At 38.3% G+C, this 22,706-nt stretch overlaps 1 protein-coding gene across 3 annotated transcripts in view; it reads left to right on the plus strand.

The window, feature by feature from the left end:
* Window positions 1-347: 347 nt before the first annotated feature.
* The window catches only part of arhgap32a (Rho GTPase activating protein 32a), a 41,069-nt gene continuing 18,710 nt past the window's right edge, over window positions 348-22,706 (plus strand). Inside the window, exons 1-9 of one of the 3 annotated variants that reach the window (XM_053647058.1) lie at window positions 348-1,702; window positions 1,808-1,924; window positions 6,173-6,290; window positions 7,586-7,676; window positions 7,765-7,859; window positions 7,989-8,073; window positions 15,374-15,460; window positions 20,557-20,694; window positions 21,965-22,057. In XM_053647058.1, coding sequence (XP_053503033.1) covers window positions 6,202-6,290; window positions 7,586-7,676; window positions 7,765-7,859; window positions 7,989-8,073; window positions 15,374-15,460; window positions 20,557-20,694; window positions 21,965-22,057 — 678 coding nt within the window. In that variant the 5' untranslated portion in view covers window positions 348-1,702; window positions 1,808-1,924; window positions 6,173-6,201. Of the gene's footprint in view, window positions 1,925-6,094; window positions 6,291-7,585; window positions 7,677-7,764; window positions 7,860-7,988; window positions 8,074-15,373; window positions 15,461-20,556; window positions 20,695-21,964; window positions 22,058-22,706 lie in introns of those variants that run through there. The other 2 variants (XM_053647059.1, XM_053647060.1) reach the window with 2 other exon arrangements.

Raw genomic sequence — 22,706 nt, forward strand, 5'->3', positions numbered from 1 at the left:
GAGTTTCCTCTCACCTCCCCAAAATATGCAGGTAGGGGGATTGATGACACTTTTCCTCCGCATTTTTTCGGGGACAGTGGTGCAGCAGGTAGCATTGCTGCCTCATAGCTCCCTGGCTTGCTCCTATGCTCGGGAGATCCTCTCAGATCCTGAGATCCTTTTGAAATTTCAGTCTCTCAGTGTCCATGGACTGGATGCTCAAAAACATGCTGAAGTTGATTGGCAACTCTAAATTGCCCCTAGGTGTGAATGGGTGTGTGATGAACAGGTGTCACACTTGGGGTGTATACCCACCTCAGATAGGCTATGATTCTTGGGATCACTCTAATCAGGATAAAACACTTACTGAATATTTTGTAAGTTAAATGAAATAACTCAATTGAATGTATATGAATCCAAGATCAAATCCTTGTTTTTAGCGGTGTTCATGAGGAATAATATCTACTAAACTTTAATAACAAAAAAAATTATGACAGAATCAAACTAATATTAAATTGGTAAAACATAGATTTAGTATGTATAGGGCTGTAATATTTCTGATTTGGGGCAGACCCTGTGAGCTGGAGTATATTACTTAAGCGTCGGTCTTTAACCGATCGCAGATTACGTGAGGGAACGTAAACCTCAAGGAGAGTGTTAAGGTAGGAGGGTGCTGTTCCAGACAAGGTCTTCTACGTGAGCATCAGGGCCTTGAATTTGATACGGGCGGCTACAGAAAGCCAGTGGAAGGAGATGAAGAGGGGTTTAACATGGGTCCTTTTGAGCTGGTTGAAGCCGAGGCGTGCTGCTGCAAGGGGTTTGATGGAGCTGGCTGTGAGGCCCGAGAGTAGTGAGTTGCAGTAATCCAGTTTTGAAATAACAAGAGCCTGAACTAGTATCTGTGTAGCTTGTTTGGTGAGGTAGGGTCTGATTTTCTTGATGTTTATACAGAATGAACCTACAGGACCGTGCAAGTTTAGAACGTGTCGTAAGTGAAAATTTGTCTCGCTGTACATCATCTAGACGTATTTCTGGCAAATGTAGAAGGGACTGGGTAAACTCCATAGCGTTCCACTATGCTGGCGGAAGTAACCATACACCGGTTTGAGTCAGGACGGATGTTGCGTGACGTCATGCGAAAAAGGTATATTCTCTGAAGTACACTTCAAAACACAGGGACAGAGCAGGAGAGCGCACGCGACAATATAGCATTGCAGATGTAGGAGATGAGAGAGAGTCCAGCACAAAATTAAAGCTTACCCCTGTGCAGGCTTTTCTTTAAGCTACTTTTTTTTTTTTTTTGCAAGGGATTTTTTTAGGGGGGGGGGGAACCCGTCGCAAAATATTAAAGCTAGGCGCCATCTGGATCCCTGTAAACATCCAGGCTCTTTCCCACTTCACGTCACGTGCACTAGGACAGAGCCTTAGGCCATGACGTAACGCAAACCTGTTCCGACGTTCCGTGCACGCGCCGCTTCCTGCGCACGTCCTATTGGTTGAGCATCCTCCATATTTGCCATTCAGACACGCCCACAAGCGCGCGCTCCCGACAGCGGCTTGGGCGAAAAGAGGGGAACTTTTCAGTGGGCTGCGGTTGCACTCGCGTGCGCTTCTATGTGAGCCGCTTAACGTTATTGATTCCCAGCGGTCATTTTATAGTAATAACAAAAATCAGCATGACGAATAAACGACACGCTCTGTGAGAATATGCCACTACGGTCAGGTGAGTTGTTATTTAATAGTTGCATAATGAATAGTAATTCATCAACAGATATTTTGTCGTTGAGAATGACTTTTGCTTTTGTCGCTTTGGCATTTTCTCCACCAGGTGCAATTTCTGTCCTCGTGACGTCTCAGTGGCGTCTCATTAACTTCACATTGCATCTCATAACCAGCTGTGAGTAAAGGCCCAGGGTGTCTAGGAGGGACACAGCTCTGGAAAAATGTATGTTTTCCTTCTTCTAACTGACCCAATTAAGCCAGATATGATCTTTGCAATTCAATGAACTGAGTGAGTTGTGTTTGAGTGTAATTTTCATTCATTCATCTTCAGTAAATGCTTTATTCTGGTCAGGGTTGTGTTGGATCAAGAGATCATGGGAACGCATCTTGGATAACACACACTCAGTCACACCTAGGGGCAATTTAGCATCCGTGGAATGTTTCTGGATGGTGGAAGGAAACTGGAGAACCTGGAGGAAACCCACATGAACACAGAACCTGCAAGCATTCCCACAGAACGACAATAAACCGATCTCAAATTCGACCCACTGCACCACCATTCCACCTACGTGTCATTTTAAACCATTAAAATAATCTATGGTGAATAATATTACAGGCTGTCTCAAAAGTCTCCATGCATAGGGGGTTATTTGCTGTATGCAAGCACCATGTTTGTTGTACACTCTTAGGTTGGTGCACAACACTTCCAATCTTTTTGAATTTGTTAATAAGTTTGGCAACAGTGTCGTGTGTGATGTGCTTGCCATGTTTCCTGTTAAAGTCCATTGCAACCTTGCGAGAGCTTCACGATCCAGCAATGAGAATGATTTCAATACGTTCTTCTTTTGGCAAAGGCATTCTTAAAGGCTATCTGGAAAATAAATATAATCTATATGTGTATGAAAGATTTTGGAAGATATTTAGCTACAAAGTGTTAATTTCCCCAACGTATGGAGATTTCTTTGACATCATGTATTGTGTTAAATCTAAGAAAGTACTCCAATGGCTTGTGTTCATTTTACCCTTTTACCCCCATACAGAATGCAGTAATCTATATTAAACTATGTAAATTGTTTTGCAAATTGGGTAGAATATGAAAATTGCAAATGCAACCAAGCAGCTTTTATATTAATATTTCTAGAACTTTCATCCAATTTCCAGCACACCTGTACTAGCTAGTCAGTGTTCTTGATTGTTTAGTGCATTGGGAGCTGGAGATGGATCCAAGATGCCAGTGGACACCTTTGGACTTACAAGAATGCAAGGTTCCAAACTGGATAAATATGACCCTGTATGTCTGAATCTCAGACTGACAAGAGAGGAGACAATTGTTCCTTATTTATGGTTGTTTAGATATGTACTCCCCATCCCTTTGCACACAGTGGAGCATTTTGGGTGTAAACATAAGTTTGTGCTCGTGCATCACTGTCGTGCTGCTGTCCTACACAAGCTCTGCTTTGTAAAGTTTGCAGGTCTTCTTCACAACATTTAATATAAAATGCTTAATGGAAAAAAGCGTGTGACCAAAGTCCTGTCACTTGATGATTTCGCCTCCATCTTATGGTGATTGAGGTCATGCTGGGTATAAAAGGTAACGCTGACGTAAACAGTAAACGGAAGAAATGCATTTTTGTTTACTCTGGGTGTTCTGCTAAAGCTAGCGGCATCGCATTTCATGCATTTGACGTCATGTGCTATCGATGGGAAACGGCTTATACGTCCAGTTAGTAAAAAAACGCTAGTGTTCCATTTGAGATGATACTACCCATCTAAACTTCATACACTAGATGGTAGAGTATATAATGCATAGTGTAAGTGTATAGAACGTCATTTGGACACAACTTTAGTATTTACTCTTCAGTGCGTGTTTTCGGAACAGAAGTAACACAATGAGTAAATGTACCCCATACCGTGCGTAGACCAAATAATAGATAATGAGATTTGTTGACGATGATTTTCATAATCGATTATTATCGATTTTATCAATTAGTTGTTGCAGCTCTAGTATTCACCCTCCTGGGTCAATACTTTGCAGGGCCACCACTGGCTGCAATAACAGCTGTAAATCTTCTGGGATATGGATCCTGATATTTTTGCCCATTTTTCTTTGTGAAATTGCTCAAGCTCCATCATTGTGGATGGAGATTGGTAGCAAACAGCAATTTTCAGTTTTGTCAAATATTCTGAATCAGATTCAAGGCTTTGACTTGGCCTTGGCCATTTGAATTTGTTCAGGTTCTTGGTTTTGAACATGACTTCTACGTTGTTTTGTATTTCCCGCACTTCAGTATTATGGACTCTTTTGAGTAGATTCACAATATATAAACCAGATTAAGTCCAATTTAGTTTCAACTACACTACAACACTACAAAATGTGGAAAAGTTCAAGGGCGTGAATACTTATGCCGTATGCTAATCTTGAGAACAGTGTTGCATGCAGTACAGTTATGCAGTAGCAGCCAGTCATGTCAATAAATGGACATTGCTAGCTATTCTAATTCATCAACAGTTATCTAACACATGAACAATAATAGTTGTTGATGTATTAAAGTAAGTCTAGGCCAGCACAAAAGGCCTGGAGTAAAGTTTATTCCATATGAAATGATTCTACAGATGGTTCCATCTGAAGCATCTCAGTGGTGGGTACGTCGTATTCTTCAGTGTCTGAAGATGTAGAGGAGGAAGTCTTGTCGCTTAGCAACCAACCATTCATCAACGTACATAGAATCCCATACCACAATGACAGATGCAGCTCTCCCCCCAACCATGAAGCAGCATGAATATCCCTCCCTAAAAGCTCTTCAAGAGTTTAATATTGAAATCTGCACTGAAACTTTACAGCCAGAGTATATGCATGTGTTTAAAATGTGTGTGCAGGTAAAGGTTAACTTGAGACTGCATGTAGCCTATGAAAGGATTTTTAAAAGAAGACCACAGTGGTTAAATGCCTCATTTAACTGTTAGATGTGATCTGTAATTATGTAATTCCTCTGTGTATATTCCAGTCTATACAATGATAAAACCCCTGCTTGTATGTGCTATATTGTATGTTATGTGCTATATTGTAACATGGAGCCAATGTTTAGATCCAACAGTAGATCTTTGTCAAACACTGAGATGCTCACCCACTTATACATATAACCTATGTTAAGCACCAAATCCATCAAGGGCAAGTGACATCATCTCATGCAGAGATATAGGTCACTCTCAGTGATGTATATTTTGATCCTCTCCACTAGTGGATATTGTCTGTAGTTTTTTATTTATTTATTTATTTTTATCAAATGGTAATGTATGATGTCTGAAGTTCTTAGGTAATTGAAAACAAACTTAACTGAATCCTATTACTGATCAATGCTGTAATAATCTTAGAATAGTCATATATGTTTTGTATGTTAGTAATTAAACCATTTAGTAGAAGAACAAAATCAAACAAAATATGAAAGAAATAACTGCGAGTGAAGAAGCCGAGACACTGCAAGTGATAATCTGTACTTTTTTTTGTCAGTCCGTACAGGACTTCGCAGAGTTGCAGCCAAAACCTCTTGATTTTGCTGCACCTTTTTTTCTTGCAGTTTTTTTTTTGTAGAAAGCTACTTGTTGGTAAATGAATCCTTTCACCTGTACTCATGTTCTATGCACGTGAATCGAAGAGGGCTTTGACTGAAAATCTGCTGCAATTTTGGAAAATTGCAAGTTCCTCAGAATACTACGGAGTTTGCTCGATTTTGTGTTCATTTCTGCGATCGTAAAAGTGTGAAATCCTGTGGGGACTGCATTGTGGATGTCACACAACATTTTAAAATAATTTTTTTTAAAAACTCTTGGCAAACTGCTGCATTATAAAAATAATAAAACCTCTTTAAGGCGTGCTGTTATTGGAAAGCAATCAACTTTTGGGGTGTTAACAATAAATCGGCTTCACGTCAGACTGCATCACACCATTCTGTCATTGATTATTTCTCTATAACAGCATGTCTTTTTTTTGTTTCTTACTTGATATATGCAGTGACATGCCTGTAAGGTTCAGTGTAACTTGAGTAGAAGCTTGCAGAGAGTTTGTTAGTATCAGAAAGTTTGGCTCATACTGAGAGAATATATCAGTATATCAGACATCAGTATTGTGTTAAATAAGGAAAAATGAAATTAGTTCACCTGTGTATGGGCTGTATAATTAAAAAAAAAAGTGGCATAGTTGGTACTGCCAGTAACCAATTATAAATGTATTTTAGCATATTTGGTGAAATATGAATAGTGTAGATTTAGAGATACTGCTAAGCACATTGCTCTATTCATCTACAATGCACAGATTCAGCAAATGCAAAATATACCACCTACTACAATATACGTTCTGCTTGTACCGCCTGCATGCCACAGCTCATAGTGGGTTAATGTCTAGCCATTCTGCTGGCCAAGGTTGGAGCTTTATTCCGAACAGAGCACCAATCTTCTCCCCTCCCTCCCTCTGCAGACAGGCAGCTGTTGAGGTGAGGCAGGATCATGGAGGCAGGCAGCGGCACTGCTGCAGCGCCACACAACGCGGCTCCCGCGCCTCCAGGAGACATGGCAATTCCCGATCCCCTCCACGGGTGAGTCGTAGCTTCCCTTGCTGTCTAAAGCCTGAGACTCCTCTTGAATTTGTGCTGTGGAGGATTATGATTAGTCATGCTGTTTAGTGTGTGTGTTTGTGTGTGAGGGATTTTAAAGGGCTAGATCCAAGCATCCTGTTCAAATCTCTGTATATGTTGCAAGACTTGGCAATAACTGCATGTTGTTAATGAGAACTTATATAGGACACTGCATTATGTTTGTACAAGCATATTAAGTGTTTAGATGATTGGTGGCTTCTCCTCTCCTACCCTCTCCTCTCCTCTCCTCACACGTATGGCGCTTTCAACAATTGCAGTGACGGTTGTCCAAATAGATGAGACTTGTATAGTGACACAACAGGCCAGCAAGTCACATGATGCATTCAGTAAGAATAATGTTTACATTCTGGTATAAATTCTGATAATATAAGGAGCTTGTCCCAATAATAGTCCGTTAAAGTTGCTGCCTGTCTTTCCAGAATAGAAGGATTTCCCCCTCTTTAGAGACTCTCTCAAAAGCTCTCCCCAACTTGCATTGTTTCAACTCCAAATCTCTAATTTCACCTTTTGCTGTGCACAATAAAAGGCTCCCCAGTCCCCAAAGCAACCTGGACTCACCTTACCTGCCCCACACAGCTACTCAGATTTCAATCGGTTACAATTCATACAGGTTCTTTATGTCCCTTTTTCATTTATGACCAACACTGACTGAATTGTAGTCTTTGTTCACTGTTCAAATGGACAACAATTTGCTTTTTGTGCTCTCGATTGAAGGTACGGTTATCACCTGAAGGCAACCAAAAAACCTCTCCAAGTCAATTTATTTCTACTAGTTGTGTTGTTAGAAGTGTCATTAGGATGTAATGGAGATGTGTGTTGATTATTTCTCTTCTAAACTTGCCATTGCGTTGTGGTTTCAAATTATGAGCTATAATTCATACATGTTCATACCATAACTGGCATATGAAGACTCGAGTCCTTTCAAATTTGAGTTTGTATGTTCAAGCCACACCTGCCAAACCTGTGGCATGATGTTTTGTGAACTGCTTCACACCCAGATCAGAATTTCAATAGCTCTATTCTGTTTTACTCATCTAGCGTTATTTACTTCTTTCCTGCTGTTCTTCGTCATGCATGTGGTTTTATTCTACTTCATGCCATTGTGATGTATTGAAAGGGAAATATTTCTTTAATGCTACCCTTGTGTGTTTGTGTATATATATAATATATAATGTGTGTGTGTGTGTGTGTGTGTATATATATGTATATATGTATATGTGTGTGTGTGCGCCCAGCCCCCACTCGTCAGAGCAGGAGAAGGATGAGCAGGAGAGGAGGCCGAAGACAGCAGAGAGCGCAGGCTGGGAGGATGCCATCGCTCTTATGGTCAGTATCTGATGCGCATGCTCCACTCTACTATACATGCATATAGTGTTGTATAAGAGTGCCTGTGTGTATGTGTGTGTGTGTACAGGCGAGGAGTGCGACCGTGCTACCAGAGCTGTCTGCTGACTCGTCTCTCCGCTCATGCATCAGCACAGCCAGCATCAAGGTCGAGAACGTGAAAAAGTAAGTGCCCCTCCCCTCTCAGCTGAGCTCGCTCTCTCTCCCTCTCTCTTTTCCTGTTCTTTTCTCCTCTCTCACTGTGTTGGTTAGGGCACCAGATGCATACTGATGAGCATTCCTGATTTCTTGCAGGCTGCCTCTCAGTAAAGGCCATTTCCCCCGCCTGGCAGAGTGCGCCCACTTCCACTATGAGAACGTCGACTTTGGCTCTCTGCAGGTGAGGGAGGTTATTTGTTTTTTGTTGTGGGTTTTTTTTTTTTAAAGACACACAGACATGACTGTGGGAAAAGAGTAACACACAAGAAAGAGCTATGGGTTAATTAATGAATGGAGTTTTGTTTAATTACAGTTTTTGGAGAGTTTGTGTAGGGTGGGGTGAACCAGTCTCCATATTTCATATCATATTATTTGAATTAGGTATTTAAGCATTCACAAGCTTTTTTTTTGTATCTTAATCCATTAAGCTTAGGAGTAGAAATTGCTCTTTCAGTGTTCACTACATAGATATGATTCCTTAACTATAGAGGCACACAGGCATAAAAATGTTATTTTAATGAGCTATTTATCATGCGCTACAGTTGCCAAAATGACAAATAACATATGAAATAACATTGCGTCTCTTAACTGCTGCATTTGCATGACATTTTTCCATCTACTGCAATACCCAGCATGTATTATGCAATTACTGGATGATCTATCAGCTTCCCAGCAGTATTTTTTCCCTATCATCTGGCTTCCTTATGCATTAACTAATGAGGCAGCTAATGAAAAAAAATAAACCAAACCGTCAGCCCAAAAATATCCACTCTTAATCTGATTGTAGTTTTTACTTAAACCTTACTTATACCTCCACATGTGTCATCGGAAGGGGGTTTCCTCAGTTTTCCTCAAACTCTATGGCTACTTCTAGGAGAGAAGGAGAGCAGACATGTTTACAACGGTTAAGCATGTCTTGCACACCACTGTACCTTCAGATACACATTTCGTCAGTTCTTTCTAGCCTCCAGTAGAGAGCAGTAGTTGCGAGTTCTCTGCAGGGTCTACGGTGTTTTGATTTAGGGAGGTGGTATTTGTACTGTATATACAGTGCATTGTAGTATACAGGCAGGATAGAGCCTATTTCTGCTCTACCCTCTTCTTGTCATGTGATCACACACACACACACACACACCACATGTCTGCTGTACTGCAGTGTGCTGCGCCTACTGTTTGGGGGTTCTATGTGAAATACTGCAGTGCTAGAGAAGCAGGCACACACTGTACCGCTGTGTGCAGTCTGCACCATCACACGCATGCATTTAATACTGACTATAATGTTCTTAAAAAAACTCTAACGATATTCTCTCTCTCTCTCTCTCTCTCTATTTATTTATTTATTTATTTATTTATTTATTTAAAAATAAACAACTTCATATTTTACCTGTACATATCTCAGTGCACAAGTGATCAAAACACAAATCAGGCAGTGAGCCTAAGCATGTCTATTCTGCTGAATAGAATTGTGGGATTACCAAAGAGGACATGTACAATGTCGCAATTCAGTCTTTCCAGATAAAAAAATGAAAATTCTGTCACAGGATTTGTAGGATTTGAATACAAGCATCACAGGCACCTGAAAACAGGGGAAACAAGGAAGCATTTCATGAGGAACTGTATGCAGTTTGTGGTTTTGAGTACCTTTGATTTTATGCTGTCTGGACTTTTGGATTGAGGCCGCATTAACTTTAGTGAATATTATGTTTCCTGTTCAGATGATCATGTATTGGTTGGTGGCTTTTACATACACTCATTGGGCACTTTAATAGGAACACCTGTGCACCTTGTACATTCTTTCAGTTATTTCAGTGATATCAATGACTTTGACTGTAGTGTGGTTATTGGTTCCAGACAGATTGGTTCGGGTATTTTAGAAACTTCTGGTCTCCTGGCATGTTTACACATAACAGTCGCTAGAGTTTACACAGAGTGGTGTGGTTTTATCCCCCAATCTTCAGCTGTATTTTCAGTGAGTCTGCATCCACTGTGGCCTCAGACTCCTGTTCTTGGCAGACAGTCAGTCTCTCCATGATTTTGTAATTTTGCGATTGCAGAAATGAACGCATCTCTGCAATATTTGGAGGAGTTTAAATTTTTCGAAATTACCGCAGATTTAGGCCGATGCGCCATGTGATGTCATCACAACACGCATTCAGCCAAAGCCCTCTTCAATTCACGTGCGTCAAACATGAGTACAGCTAAAAGGTCTCATTTACCAGTAAACTTCACTGTGAAAGACCGTGTAAAACAATTTTGTGCAATTGTAATTTCACGCAGTTGTAATTTCACTAATTCAAGTAGTTTTCTGGAAAAAAAAAAACACAAAGCATCCAGCATTTTTGGCCGCAACAATCACAAAAAACTCTGTGAAATCCTGCACGGACTGAGCTGTGGCATCCGATGTGGTCTTCTGTTGTTATAGCTCGTCCGCCTCAAGATTCAGCATATTGTGCATTCTGAGATGCTTTTCTGCTCGCCGCAGTTATAAAGAGTCGTTATTTGAGTTACCATTTGAGTTTCCTAGCTCGTCTAACCAGTCTTTGTAAACTGTTGTGCGTGAAAATCCCATAGCTGACTTTGGATTGGTTCTCTCGTTTAATAAAAATGTCAGCAGCAGTAGAGTATCTGGTTTTCTTAGTTAATGATAATATTGATAAGGATAATGAAATGGTTATTGATAATGAACATTTTCTGAGGTGATCGTAAGCATGTCACACAGGGACACTGCTATTTAAAAATAGTTTTAAGTGTCTTTAAGCAGGTGTTGCAGAAAGTTAAAAGAAGATGCCATGGCATATAACTATCTTTCATCTTCCAAAAAAAAAAAAAAATATCATACTCTTCTGTTAGCTGAGGCATTTGTTTATATCTTACGGCTACGCCCAGACAGACCAGCCTGTCCTCCATTTATATTAGGGTGTATTGCGACCAATTTGGTGATTCGATTTGATTCTTATTTATATGGTTTTGATTTGATTTCGATTTGATTCTTCTTTATATGGTTTCTATTTGATTCCATATCAATTAGTTATCAATATTTCATTTAAAATGTTAGTTTTGCAGACATGGAATCCATGTTTTAATATAAATGCTGGTAACTGAAACCCTTCTACTTAGCTATATTACTGAAATACACATTTACATTAACATGAGGGCCCACACAATTATGTTTAACTACTTTTTTTAATTTTTTAATTAATTGTAAATGTGCAACAGTGAAATTCATTAACAACTTAAAACATGTTTAAGAAATAAAACCGTTTTAAAATTCAAAACATGAAAGATGGCGACATCTTCAGGACGAGAGGAGAACTACAGATAATATTCACATCTTCTCAAGTAAAGCATTAAGAGTCGATATCGTTTCGTTAAATTGAAGATCGATTAAAATCGGAGAATCGATATATTTTACCCAGCCGTATTTTATATACTGTGGCATTTCTTTTGTCATAATTGAATGACTGCTTTTGTTTGTCTTGATTTATGGGTTTATTAGCTGCTTGTTTATTTAAAAAAAAAATCATTAACGCCAATGTTATAACATCTTTTACAGACTTGTTTTCCTATGATAATCTTAGTCCCTGACCTAATGAACTAGCGAGAGGATTTGTTTTTGCTAGAAACTCCAAAGCACACCCTGGATCCAGTCACTCTGTATAAGGGTGTCTGCTAAATGCTGTAAAAAATAAAATTAAAAAAACCAAGCAATTTAAACTTGACAGTATCGTTCCACTTATGAAAGTGCAGTAATCCATGCAAATTATATGATTTGAAATCATATAATTGAGGATTACATTAGGTTAGTCTTCATATGCGTAAATTTACACGAACGCAGGAGTACGAGTGGGATAAGAATGTTTTCCCGAAATTACAGGTTTTTCTTGAATACCAGATTTCTTGTCTAAATGTTCCTATGAGTGATTTATAAACAAGTCCCTTCGTATCTAGTTTGATAAATGAGGCCTGGTGTCTTGTTTTTCTCCCCAACCATGGCGAACGAATACAAGTTTTGTTAATATTAAAGAACAGAAGAAAGCTGCTGGACCAACCAGTCCACACTGCAGTGTAAATTAACCTCTATCCAGAGAGATCTTTGCTGCATTCTCAGAGGCAGTGTGGATGTCCCACATACTTCAGATCAGGTGTACAGAGGAGACAACACCATCCCTTTTTGCCCTTGGAGAGAGGATGTGGTCTAAAAGCAGCAATGTAGGGTGGAGCTCTGATTTCTCGCCCGATTTGAAATGTCTGATTTCCCAGTTCCAGTTAATGCCCCAGGCTGAGGTTAACTCTCGACTATTAACGCCATAATCCTTAGACCTTCACTCAGCACCGTTTGTATCAATGAGTTAACTGAAGCCAAAGCGTTCCTGGGGCTCAGAGAGTGGCGTGGACATGCAATCAGATTTTCCTCAGATGTCTTTGCTTTCAGTGTGTGATCTCGGCGCCAGTATTTGTATGATATCATAGACAAATGATTTCAATTAAGCTTTTCGCAGTGAGTTATTATTCTGAACATCACGATTGGCACCTCATGTTCTTTCTCTCTTTCGTTCTTGATGAAAGAAAGCGAAAGGGTTTCATGCGCTCATTATCTCAGTCATGTTCTCACAGTTCATTCTATAAAACTGGATCAATTATTAATCTCATACACAAGATGCTATCTTGTTGGAATGAAACGTATAAGCCTACTGCATGCTTGTTAGCGAGCTTTACCCCTCGTGAGAAGATACTGATCTCAAAGGAGGCTGAAACGGTGAGCAGATCAGATTCCATGGAAATAAAGGAGACAATGGAGGGGAAAATGTATGATCTGTTTAAATTGTGTGTCGCCTGAAGAATTCCTTTGAGCATTAGCGTTTCCTCCACAGCAAAAGGCACATACTGTATTGTACTGCACAGGAGGAATTTTAATCCGCAGATTGTGTGACATGAACATTGTTCGTTGCAGTGCCTGTGTTTGGTGAATTTTCTAGGCTGCACTACAAAGCAAGTGCACCATTTTTATTTGAATATTTTTAAGATATTATTGAAAATATTTAGTTAATCGGTAGCGTGACATCTGTGTGACATTTGGGAATAGTCTCGGATATTCACAGAGGTGTTTCTGCTGCATGGGGCACATAGGCTAGCAAAGATGATGTTTCGATTTTGGCATCCACGTTAGATTATTTTTCTGTTAATTCATGCTTTAAGGTTGAATATTTTTGGACTTTTGCAGAATAGTACCAACAACGGTAGTTGAAAGAAAAATACACGTATTGGTATGGAAGAAGCGAGGCTGGGGCTGATTTCTTTCTGATTCATTTTTTCAGCAGTGATGTGAAATGCAGTTGCTGGTGTAACGAACACGAATGAGGTGAATTATTTACTGTATAATCCCTTTTCCTTATTTGCTCCAAAATGCCTTTGGAGGAGAAACTATAAGTAGATTGACTGAACACACATTGTCTAAAGTTCAAATTACACCAAAGGACAGAACTGTAATTTTAGTGGGTTTTTTTTGTTTGTTTTTTTTTTTTGGTTTGAACAAAAGGAGTACCATATTTGGCATGAAGCTAGTAAAGTGATACAGACCTGAAACATTCTTACGTCATGGATGAGACCTCACGGTGTAATGCATTACTCAGCCGTAACAGTTCCATTGTTGAGCTACTGACTGCTATTAGATTTTCTCCCTCCCTTTTATCATCTAATTTAGTGAGAGAAAGCTCTCTGATGCAGCTCTCAGTGCTGCTCCACTATGTGCATGCTGTTCCATCTGAGCCCTCTTCAGTCCCACATCACCTCAGGGGCAGGGCTTCCATCCAGTGCACGAGTGAAGACTGGATTTGTCCTCCTTTTCCAGTCGTAACTGGACACGGCAGAATGCGCACCCTTTCTGCTGCAGTACCAGCTTGTTTGAAATGCTCTTGGTAAAAAAGTGGAGCTCTTTAGACTCATCCGAATCTGGATTTTTAAAGGAGAGGAGGGGCTGTGTTTGCTGAGCCTCGACTGACGGATGGATGAGCCTACAGTATATGCAGCGTGACGGGTTGCCTATGTTTGTGTTAGGTGGGGTCCATCTAAAGCATTTGTCAGTGTGTGCAGGCTGGCCTGATGAAGCACGGAAGGTTACGGTGTGGTGAGGATTTTCTCTCTTTTTGCTTGATGTTTATTAAGGAATAGAAGTGCATGCTGGTGTGATAAGTAGTGAGGTAATATGCAGCTTCATGCAGAGATGTTGTGTTTGCTTGTGTTTGGCTTAACACGATGCTTTTCCTAACAATATTTTAATAACATGTTGAAATGAAGAGTTATAAGTTATGTACTTGATTACAGAAATCCCATGTATGGCTTTGTCAGCTTATATTGGTATTTATTCAGTGATAATACTTAGACCTTTACTGCTACTACATACTGTATGTGTGACACAGATAGTAAATTAATAAAAGTAGTTCTCTTTAACCAATCGGCTGTCATCATTTCAATTTCAGAGCACTGCTCAACTAGGTCATTTAGCCTCCTGTGCGCTTGCATTAGTTTTTGCTATAAATAAGCCATGCTTTAATATTCCAGTGCTCTGTTGAGTTTATTATAGTTCTCTACTTTCTTTACATTGCTTTGGAGTTCCAAATGTCTCTGTTCGTTGATTTTCTGGACTGATGCAGTACATTTTGAATGGTATTTTTGAGATGTGATATAGTGTATTACATCAGACATTAGAAAGACAAGTAAAAGTGGTATGGTGTATGTGTTTATAAAATAATAAGAATAAGAAGAAGAAAAATAAGAATTCCCAGGCAAGTGTGGTAAAAATAAAAGGTTGATTTTAATTCTGATTATTCATAGTGTAATGTTTATTTTATATGAATATGAGAGTATGTATTTGTATTCAATTCAATAATTTTTTTATTGGATAGCACTTTTAACAGTGAACATTGTCACAGGGCAGCTTTACATATGTATATAAATTCAGGATCTACATTTTACATGTATAAGTTTATCCCTAATGAGCAAGCCAAAGGCTATGGTGGCGAGGAAAAACTCCCTGAGATGATATCAGGAAGAAACCTTGAGAGGAGACTCAAAAGGGAACCCATCTTTATCTGGGTGACACCGGATAATGCAATTCTAAATAATTCCCTTCTATAACTGTGTGCTACATGGTCAAAAAGTACACTTATGTAACCAGGAAATTCAGTATAGTTTTCACAGGAAACTGTTCACTGATTGAGACTTGAGTGCAAAACTATTCATAGCAAAGCCCAAAGCCATCTTCACGGTTTTTAACTGGTGCCATGTCATATTTGTATGGCTGGACAAGTTTAGATCTGGATGCTCTTTACTAATTCATAGACCTAAAATTTATCCCTACTTGTCTCTCGTTAGCTTTTCAAACAGTGAACATTGCTGACATGGCTCTTCCTGTACTTAGCTCCACCCTGTAGGCTGTCCAGCTTCCCACTTAATCATTCCTCTCTCTTTCTGTCTGTCTCCAGCTAACTCTGACTGGTGATGAGAACGATCTGACTCGCAGCAGCCTCAACTCCAGGGAACTGGTGTATCTTGTCCAGATTTGTTGCCAGGTATGAGTGTGTGTGTGTGTGTGTGTGTGTGTGTGTGTGTGTGTGTGTGTGTGAGAGAGAGAGAGAGAGAGCTCTGTAGAGTCCTAAAAGACGAAATCCCATTAGTTTGTTATGGCAACAGTGGGGAAATTCAAGCTTTGTTATTATGGTAAAAAAAAAAAAAAAGAAGAGGGAAGTTATAAAAAGAACTGCACGCTTGGCTCAGAAAGGCAAAACAACCACACGTAGTGCGCTTGGTATTTTTCGCACTGCACTTAAAGAATAGAGTCAGACAGAAAAGCTGCAGTGTGAAGAAATATGTTCTATATACAAAAGGTTTTTTATACTTTGTTTCCTGCACAAGAGCAGCAACGTATGTTACATTTCGTACTGCTGGAATGATATGTATTGAGGGCATGATGTGTTTAAACAGGAGGATTTCACTCCTGTGTGGTGTGTGTATGGTTCACATCTTTCTGTTCTGATCAAAATCTCATTATTCAGCTATATGAAATCTAGATGGACCATGTTCAGCTGGATTTAGACATTCAGCTTATTGATTGTAAAACAAGACCATGTACGAGTCAGTATCAGGAAATGTCCCTTCATCCTTTCTCTTTTGGACTTAAATTGTCTTCACCAATAGTAATGACTTGTGGTAGAGCAGGAAATGATTATATCTATAATCTTGGCTATTTTTTGGATTCACTTGGATTGTGTTGATCTTTTAGTATCTAAACGGTACTAAATTATTAAGTTAGTAGTTCACATAATTTACTACTTTTACTAAACTGCTGCAATTTTATCGAACCACTTCCATTATGTAATAATAATGTCAACTGATATAGTCAGTTTCACTTAATCAAGCAGTAGCCTACTGTATAAATAATGTCAGTTGTGATACTTTGGCACAACAAGCTCCTTTGCAAACATTACATTTGACGCTTACTAATATCGCCTTTCCAAATAAAGGATTTCCATGTGCATATTTCCTCAACCTTAATGTTTGATGAACAGACAGCAACCTGTTAGACTTGTTATGGCTACTAGTACCGTTTACATCTGCTTAACATAACCTGCTATCAAGCATTATCGTAGCAAGTCAAAAGGTAAGCATGGCTACTAAACAAGTCATTCAGATGGATGACAAATATGGCATTTCTATCCACTGCATTATTTTTGTTCTTACTCTAGATAGCACGTAAATATTATTACATTATCTACAGTCCAATCCAAAACTACTGGGATGGCAAGGCCAATTCATTTGTTTGTGCTATACACCAAAGCCATTTGGGTTTGAGATCAAAAGATTAATATGAGATGAGAGTTTAGAATTTCAGCTTTTATTTCCTGGTATTTACATCTAGATGTGTTAAATAACTTAAAACAATGAACCTTTTGTATCAGATCACCAAATTTTTCCAAAAAAGTATAGGAACATGTAATATTTGGTTGCATATCCATTGCTTGCAATAACCGCATCAAGCCTGCAACTCACTGACATCACCAAATTGTTGATTTCTTCTTTTGTAATGCTTTTCCTGGCTTTTACCGCAGCCTCTTTCAGTTGTTGTTTGTTTCAAGGGCTTTCTCCCTTCAGTCTCCTCTTCAGGAGGTTTTTTTTCAACCTCATGAAGTCCTTTGTTGAGTTTGCATTGTGTTTTGGATCAGTGTCTTGCTGCATGGTAAAGTTCCTGTAAACTTCTGAATTCATTCTGATGCTACCATCATGAGTTACATCTTCAATAAAGATTAGTGAGCCTGTTCCAGAAGCAGACATGCAAGCCCAAGCAATGACACTACCTCCACCATGTTCCACAGTTGAGTTTGTTTGTTTTTGATCATGAGCAGATCCTTTCTTTCTCCACACTTTGGCCTGTCCGTCACTTTGGTAGAGGTTAATCTTTGTTCCAGAACTTTTGCGACTCATCTCTGTATTTCTCTGCAAATTCCAATCTGGCTTTCCGATCTTACTGCTGATGAGTGGTTTGCATCTTGTGGTATGGCCTCTATATTTCTGCATATAAAGTCTTCTTCTAACAGTGGATTATGATACCTTCTCTCCTGCCCTGTGAAGGTTGTTGATGTCACTGACTTTTGTTTTTGGATTTTTCTTCATAACGTTCTTCACAATGTTTCTGTTGTCAGTTTTTGTTGTTTTCCTTGGCCAACCCATTTGGTGTCTGTTGCTCAGAACACCAGTGGTCTTTCTTTTCTGGGACATTCCAGATTGTTATATTGGTTATACACAATGCCTCTGATTGATTTTCCCTTTTTTCTCAGCATCAAAATGGCTTGATTTTCTCCCAGATCTCTGATCTTCATGTTGGCTTATCCTTTTTAACAATGAATGCATTCTTCACAGGTGAATCTAAAGGCTAAAACCAAGAATAGATGTTGAGAGCTATTTATTGTTTAAGCAATTAATCCGACAGGACACACCTGGATAACAAGAAGTACCTGCCAGTCACATGTCCCAGTATTTTTGCTCGCCTAAAAATTGGGTGTTCTGATACAAAATGTGCTATGCTCTTTGTTGTTTAACACATCTATATATACATACCAGAAAATAAAATCTGTAATTCTAAACTCTCTTCTCATATTCATCTTTTGATCTCAAACCCAAATATCTTCAGTCTACAGCAAAAATGAATGAATTGGCCTTGCTGTTCCAATAGATTCAGAGGGGACTGTAGATACCTTTTTTTAATTAGCATACCTGATATGATATCTGCTATAATACTAGTCCTGGACAAGCATTAAGTGACTTTGCTAAGCAGAAAAGAGACATTTAAATAATCATAAATTAGCAGTTGGGTAAATAATTAGTAAGTGCATTAAATGGTATTTGGGACAAGGTGCCAGAAAGTCCAGGTGTTTTTTTTTAAAAAAAAAAAAAGAAAGAAAAGGAAAAGAAAAAAAAGTTAATTATGGTAGCTTTATGTCCAGTAGTTTCTCTTTCCTCTTACTTTGGTTTTGGGCTCCTACTTTATATTTATAATCAAAAGGCTTACTTATACTTTTACCAAATTGGCTGGCAGCTCCTACACCGAATACCTTCACGTATGCCAAGTGATGTAATTGGAACGACCATTAATAACTTCTAAATTATCTGATGAGATTAAACATAGGTTATTGGATCTACAATGTATGTTTCCCAGACACCTAGATTTCTACAAATCAGGAACACCATGGATTAACACAACATAATGCAAAATTTCATTAGGAAAATGCCCCATTGAATATAAAGCTGTAATGCATTAGGTATAATAGAAAAGTAAAGTAAACTGTAGCTAGATTTATTTGGCTTTTATTGTCTGCTTTCAAAAGGCATAAGGTAGAAGCTAAGGTGGTTAAATTGAGTAATTTAAATTGAGTAATTTAACTGTTGGATAGTGCCATTATCTCCACATTCACAGTTTGGAGTAAACAGTTAGCCACACAGTGGCATCAGTGACCAGGCCTAGCTGATTTGTAAGTACCAGTGCATCACCATTAGTTATACCACTGAATACTGTCAACTTGAATATGATGACAATTTTAAAAAAATGAGTTCGGTGTGTGAAATGTTCAGGGTTTAAACATTCTGACTCCAATAAACTCACAAATTCATATTCAAATAATGTACACATTATAATAATTAAAGAATATGAACTATTTTGATTATGTTCATGGGGTCCGTGGATTTTTATTTAATACGCTATCATGCCAAAAATATGTGGACAACTGACCAATCAATAAATCCTCTCTCATTATAGATTTAGTCCAAACTTTGCTGTTATACTTAATACCCTCCACTCTTCTGGGAAGGCTTTCCACTAGATGTTGGCGTGTGGCTGTGGGGATTTGTTTCCGTTCAGCCGCAAGAGTGTAAGTGAGATCAGGCACTGATGTCAGACAGGCCACTTGAGCTCTACCACTCCAACCTTAGCAAACCATGTTTTAATGGACCTCGCTTTCTGCACAGTGGCATTGTCAAGCTGGAACCCGTTTGGGCCTCTTAGTTACAGGAAAGGGGATTTTTTTCCAACTTTGTGGTAATAGTTTGGGGGAGGCCCACATATAGGTGTGATGGTCAGGTTTCCACAAACCTTTGGCCATATAGTGAAGTTTAAGAGGCTCTTGACTAGAAAACGTTCGAGAGCCCCTCATCTAAGCGAGCATCATTTACTTATTGTGAGGTCTAAAAGTCTGAGACCACATTTTTTCATTTAAAATAGGAAATAAACCAAAGGTTTTAGAATTGTTAATATTAAAAAAAAAAAAAAAAAAGTAAGTAAATCTTCAATATCTTGAATATTTGATATCCAAGATTCTGCACTTTTCTAGGTCCCTATTTAAATGTAAGCAAAATGTGATATTGACCAGGTTAGCTGCTTTGTACAAAAGGTCCGTTTTTCCTCATGATTAATCTCTTCTATTGAAGCATGTGTTCAGACAACACTCCAATGGATTTGATCTAAAATGGATCATAATGTTTTGCACAAATGTGTGGAGTCCATACCAGCTCGAATACACACTGTCATTTAAGCAAAATTTTAAATTCATGTAAATAGTTCAAAGATTCTACTTTCTAATTTTTTTGAAAATTGATGTATTAAATTAGAAAAGAATGCAAAATAGAAGCATTTTCAAGAGTGGTCTCAGACTTTGGACCCCACTGTATGTTGCAAGTGAAATTAGTTGGTTTGGTTCTTGTGTTCATTAAAGTGAAAACTTGAACCCATGTTTAAATGGTTCATTTCTGTACTGTGTTCTGTGCTGTGATAGATTAACTAACTGCAAACGGTTCTGTGCACAGCTCTATATGGCAAAAAGAAACACTGCCCCCAGTGGTTTCTGTAGTGTATTACATTCTACCCTGAAGTAAAAGTTTGTGCGTTTTTTACATAAAAAAATTTTTACATTAAAAACGTGTGCCTCGACTATAAAAATCCACATCAACGAATTTTCATAATAGATTTGGTAGCTTATGTGGTCTAATTGTTATAGGTTTTATGCAGAGACATATGTATATGAGCTCCTTTTTTATTTTTTTATTTTATTTTTATTTTTTTCTCCAAAGACTGTGATAAGTACAAAAAGCTCCTTTTAATATTTCTTCCTCTGTCTGCCAGGGGAAGAAGTGGATTGTGAAACGGTCATATGAAGACTTTCGGGTGCTCGACAAGCACCTCCATCTCTGTTCATATGACAGAAGGTTTTCTCGGCTCATGGAGCTTCCTCGATTTGAAAACCTGAAGGTCAAATCAGAGGTATTCCATATCCAATATTGTTTCTTGTCATATGTTTTGTATTCTGTGGGATTAAGCCTAATAGTACTTATCCATCAATAGTATTAAAATAAGCAACCTGTCTTTTTGTTCTGTCTTTTTTTTTGTTACATTTTTCTATATATTTTATCTTTCTGTATATTAATTTCTGTAATTTAAATACATAATAATAATAATAATAATAATTTAGTTGACAAAGTACTGAAAGGCCTGTAAAGTTGTTTATTTTTTAAGGTATAAAACTGCAAGGGAAATAATCAACAACGGGGTGGATGATGTACAATTTTTTTTTATATAAATTTAAGAATGTCCTACTTTTTTTTATTTATGTTTATCAGTTAATAGTTACATTTAATGTTGATGGAATGGCCGCAAAACAATTAGTTCCAGTTAGATGTTATGTCTTAGATCATGTAGACCGTCATACACAAATGTATTGCTACTTTAAATGTTAATATGATCATGTCAGGGATTTATAAGGAAGATGGTCTACATAATCTAATGATAAACAGATTAAAAACATTGTTATTTATGAAATAAAATGCATATGCATTAATATGGCGAAGCTTTCTGTAGTTTGATGTTTATTCAACAGGTATTGAAGGAGTCTCCAGTGTCAGTGTAACTGTCAGTAAGTTTTCTTTGCACTGTCTGGTTTCTCAGTAGCACTTTTTTGTCGACTATAAATAAATAAAAAAAATATTGTTGCCAAATTGTCATGATATAAGAGGAATAATAATAATAATGGGTGCCATATTTCTCCTCACGGTGTTAGTCTTTTTGACTGGAGAAATACTGACTACTGAACTGCTAATTGTTCTGTTATGTATATAACTCCTTTGCAATATATAATTCAATATATAGTTTTTTTTCTCATAGTTCATTATGCAGTTCAATCTAGAGTACGTTTCTATATTATTTGTTTGAACAAATGATATTCTCTGATTCTTTCACGCTGTCACATAGTGCTGAATACAGCAAAACTGGGTTCCATTTTCTTCTCACGGTGCTGAGATTTGCATAAACACAGACAAGCAAATTAACTTGAAACTTGTCCATGAAACACTCCATCAAGTGAGAGAACTTTTATGAGGGGGTGGGGTGAGTCACGCTGACGACATCTCCTACCAGTTCTGTAATGGAGTGAGGGTTAAGTGACTGATTCATTAGCATGTAGAGTAGGTCAGCTTTTTAGTGCATTGAGAAGTGTATTACTTCCCCTGTTCATCAGTCTTTCCTCTTGCCTTCTCAGCCTCTTTCCCAGATGCTTACTGCCTACCTTTCCCGTCTCTCAACCATCGCTGACAACAAGATAAACTGTGGGCCTGCCTTGACATGGATGGAGGTAAAGTATGCACCAGTGGCTCAGTCAATTCCACTCTTTCTTTAATTCTTTTCTTATCCAGTACAGTATTACAGATGTGCTTTGTGTTAAACAGCTAAAGAAACTGCTCCCACCCATCTTCTCATGTAACATTAGTCAGTTGACAGATACAAAGCACCTCTGTACCTGAATGAACTCGGATTTCACTAACGTAATACGTCTGCCAGACTATTATATACAGTAGTGTGACTCTATTCAGACAGCAGTGTTTGGCAGAAAGATATTGCCTTCAGAATGACTTATTGAACGAGTTGACAAAAGTACATGGGATATTTTGGTGGTTAGTATAGTGTTGCATGAACTTGACAGAAAATGATGTACATTGTAAATTGGTGAGAACCCTCCAAGGTCCTTCACTAAGATTAGTCACCATACTGACAGCACGCGATGGAAACTTGTTCAAGTGCTCCTTTGTTGAGCACCCTTTAATGGTTAGAACTAGATAGGCTATACCTGGCTTTTTGTTCGTTTCAACTACTGTGAACTTCTTTTGAATTCATGATTACAATTAACATAAGGTGATGTTCATTCCTACCTACCTATTACATATGTGTAGCAGCCTGGAAAAACTCTTCACTTGGTGAAAAGATGACATTTTCTAGTATATATA

The sequence above is a fragment of the Ictalurus furcatus genome, chromosome 17, assembly GCF_023375685.1.
Source record: "Ictalurus furcatus strain D&B chromosome 17, Billie_1.0, whole genome shotgun sequence".
In the NCBI taxonomy this organism is placed as follows: Eukaryota; Metazoa; Chordata; class Actinopteri; order Siluriformes; family Ictaluridae; genus Ictalurus; species Ictalurus furcatus.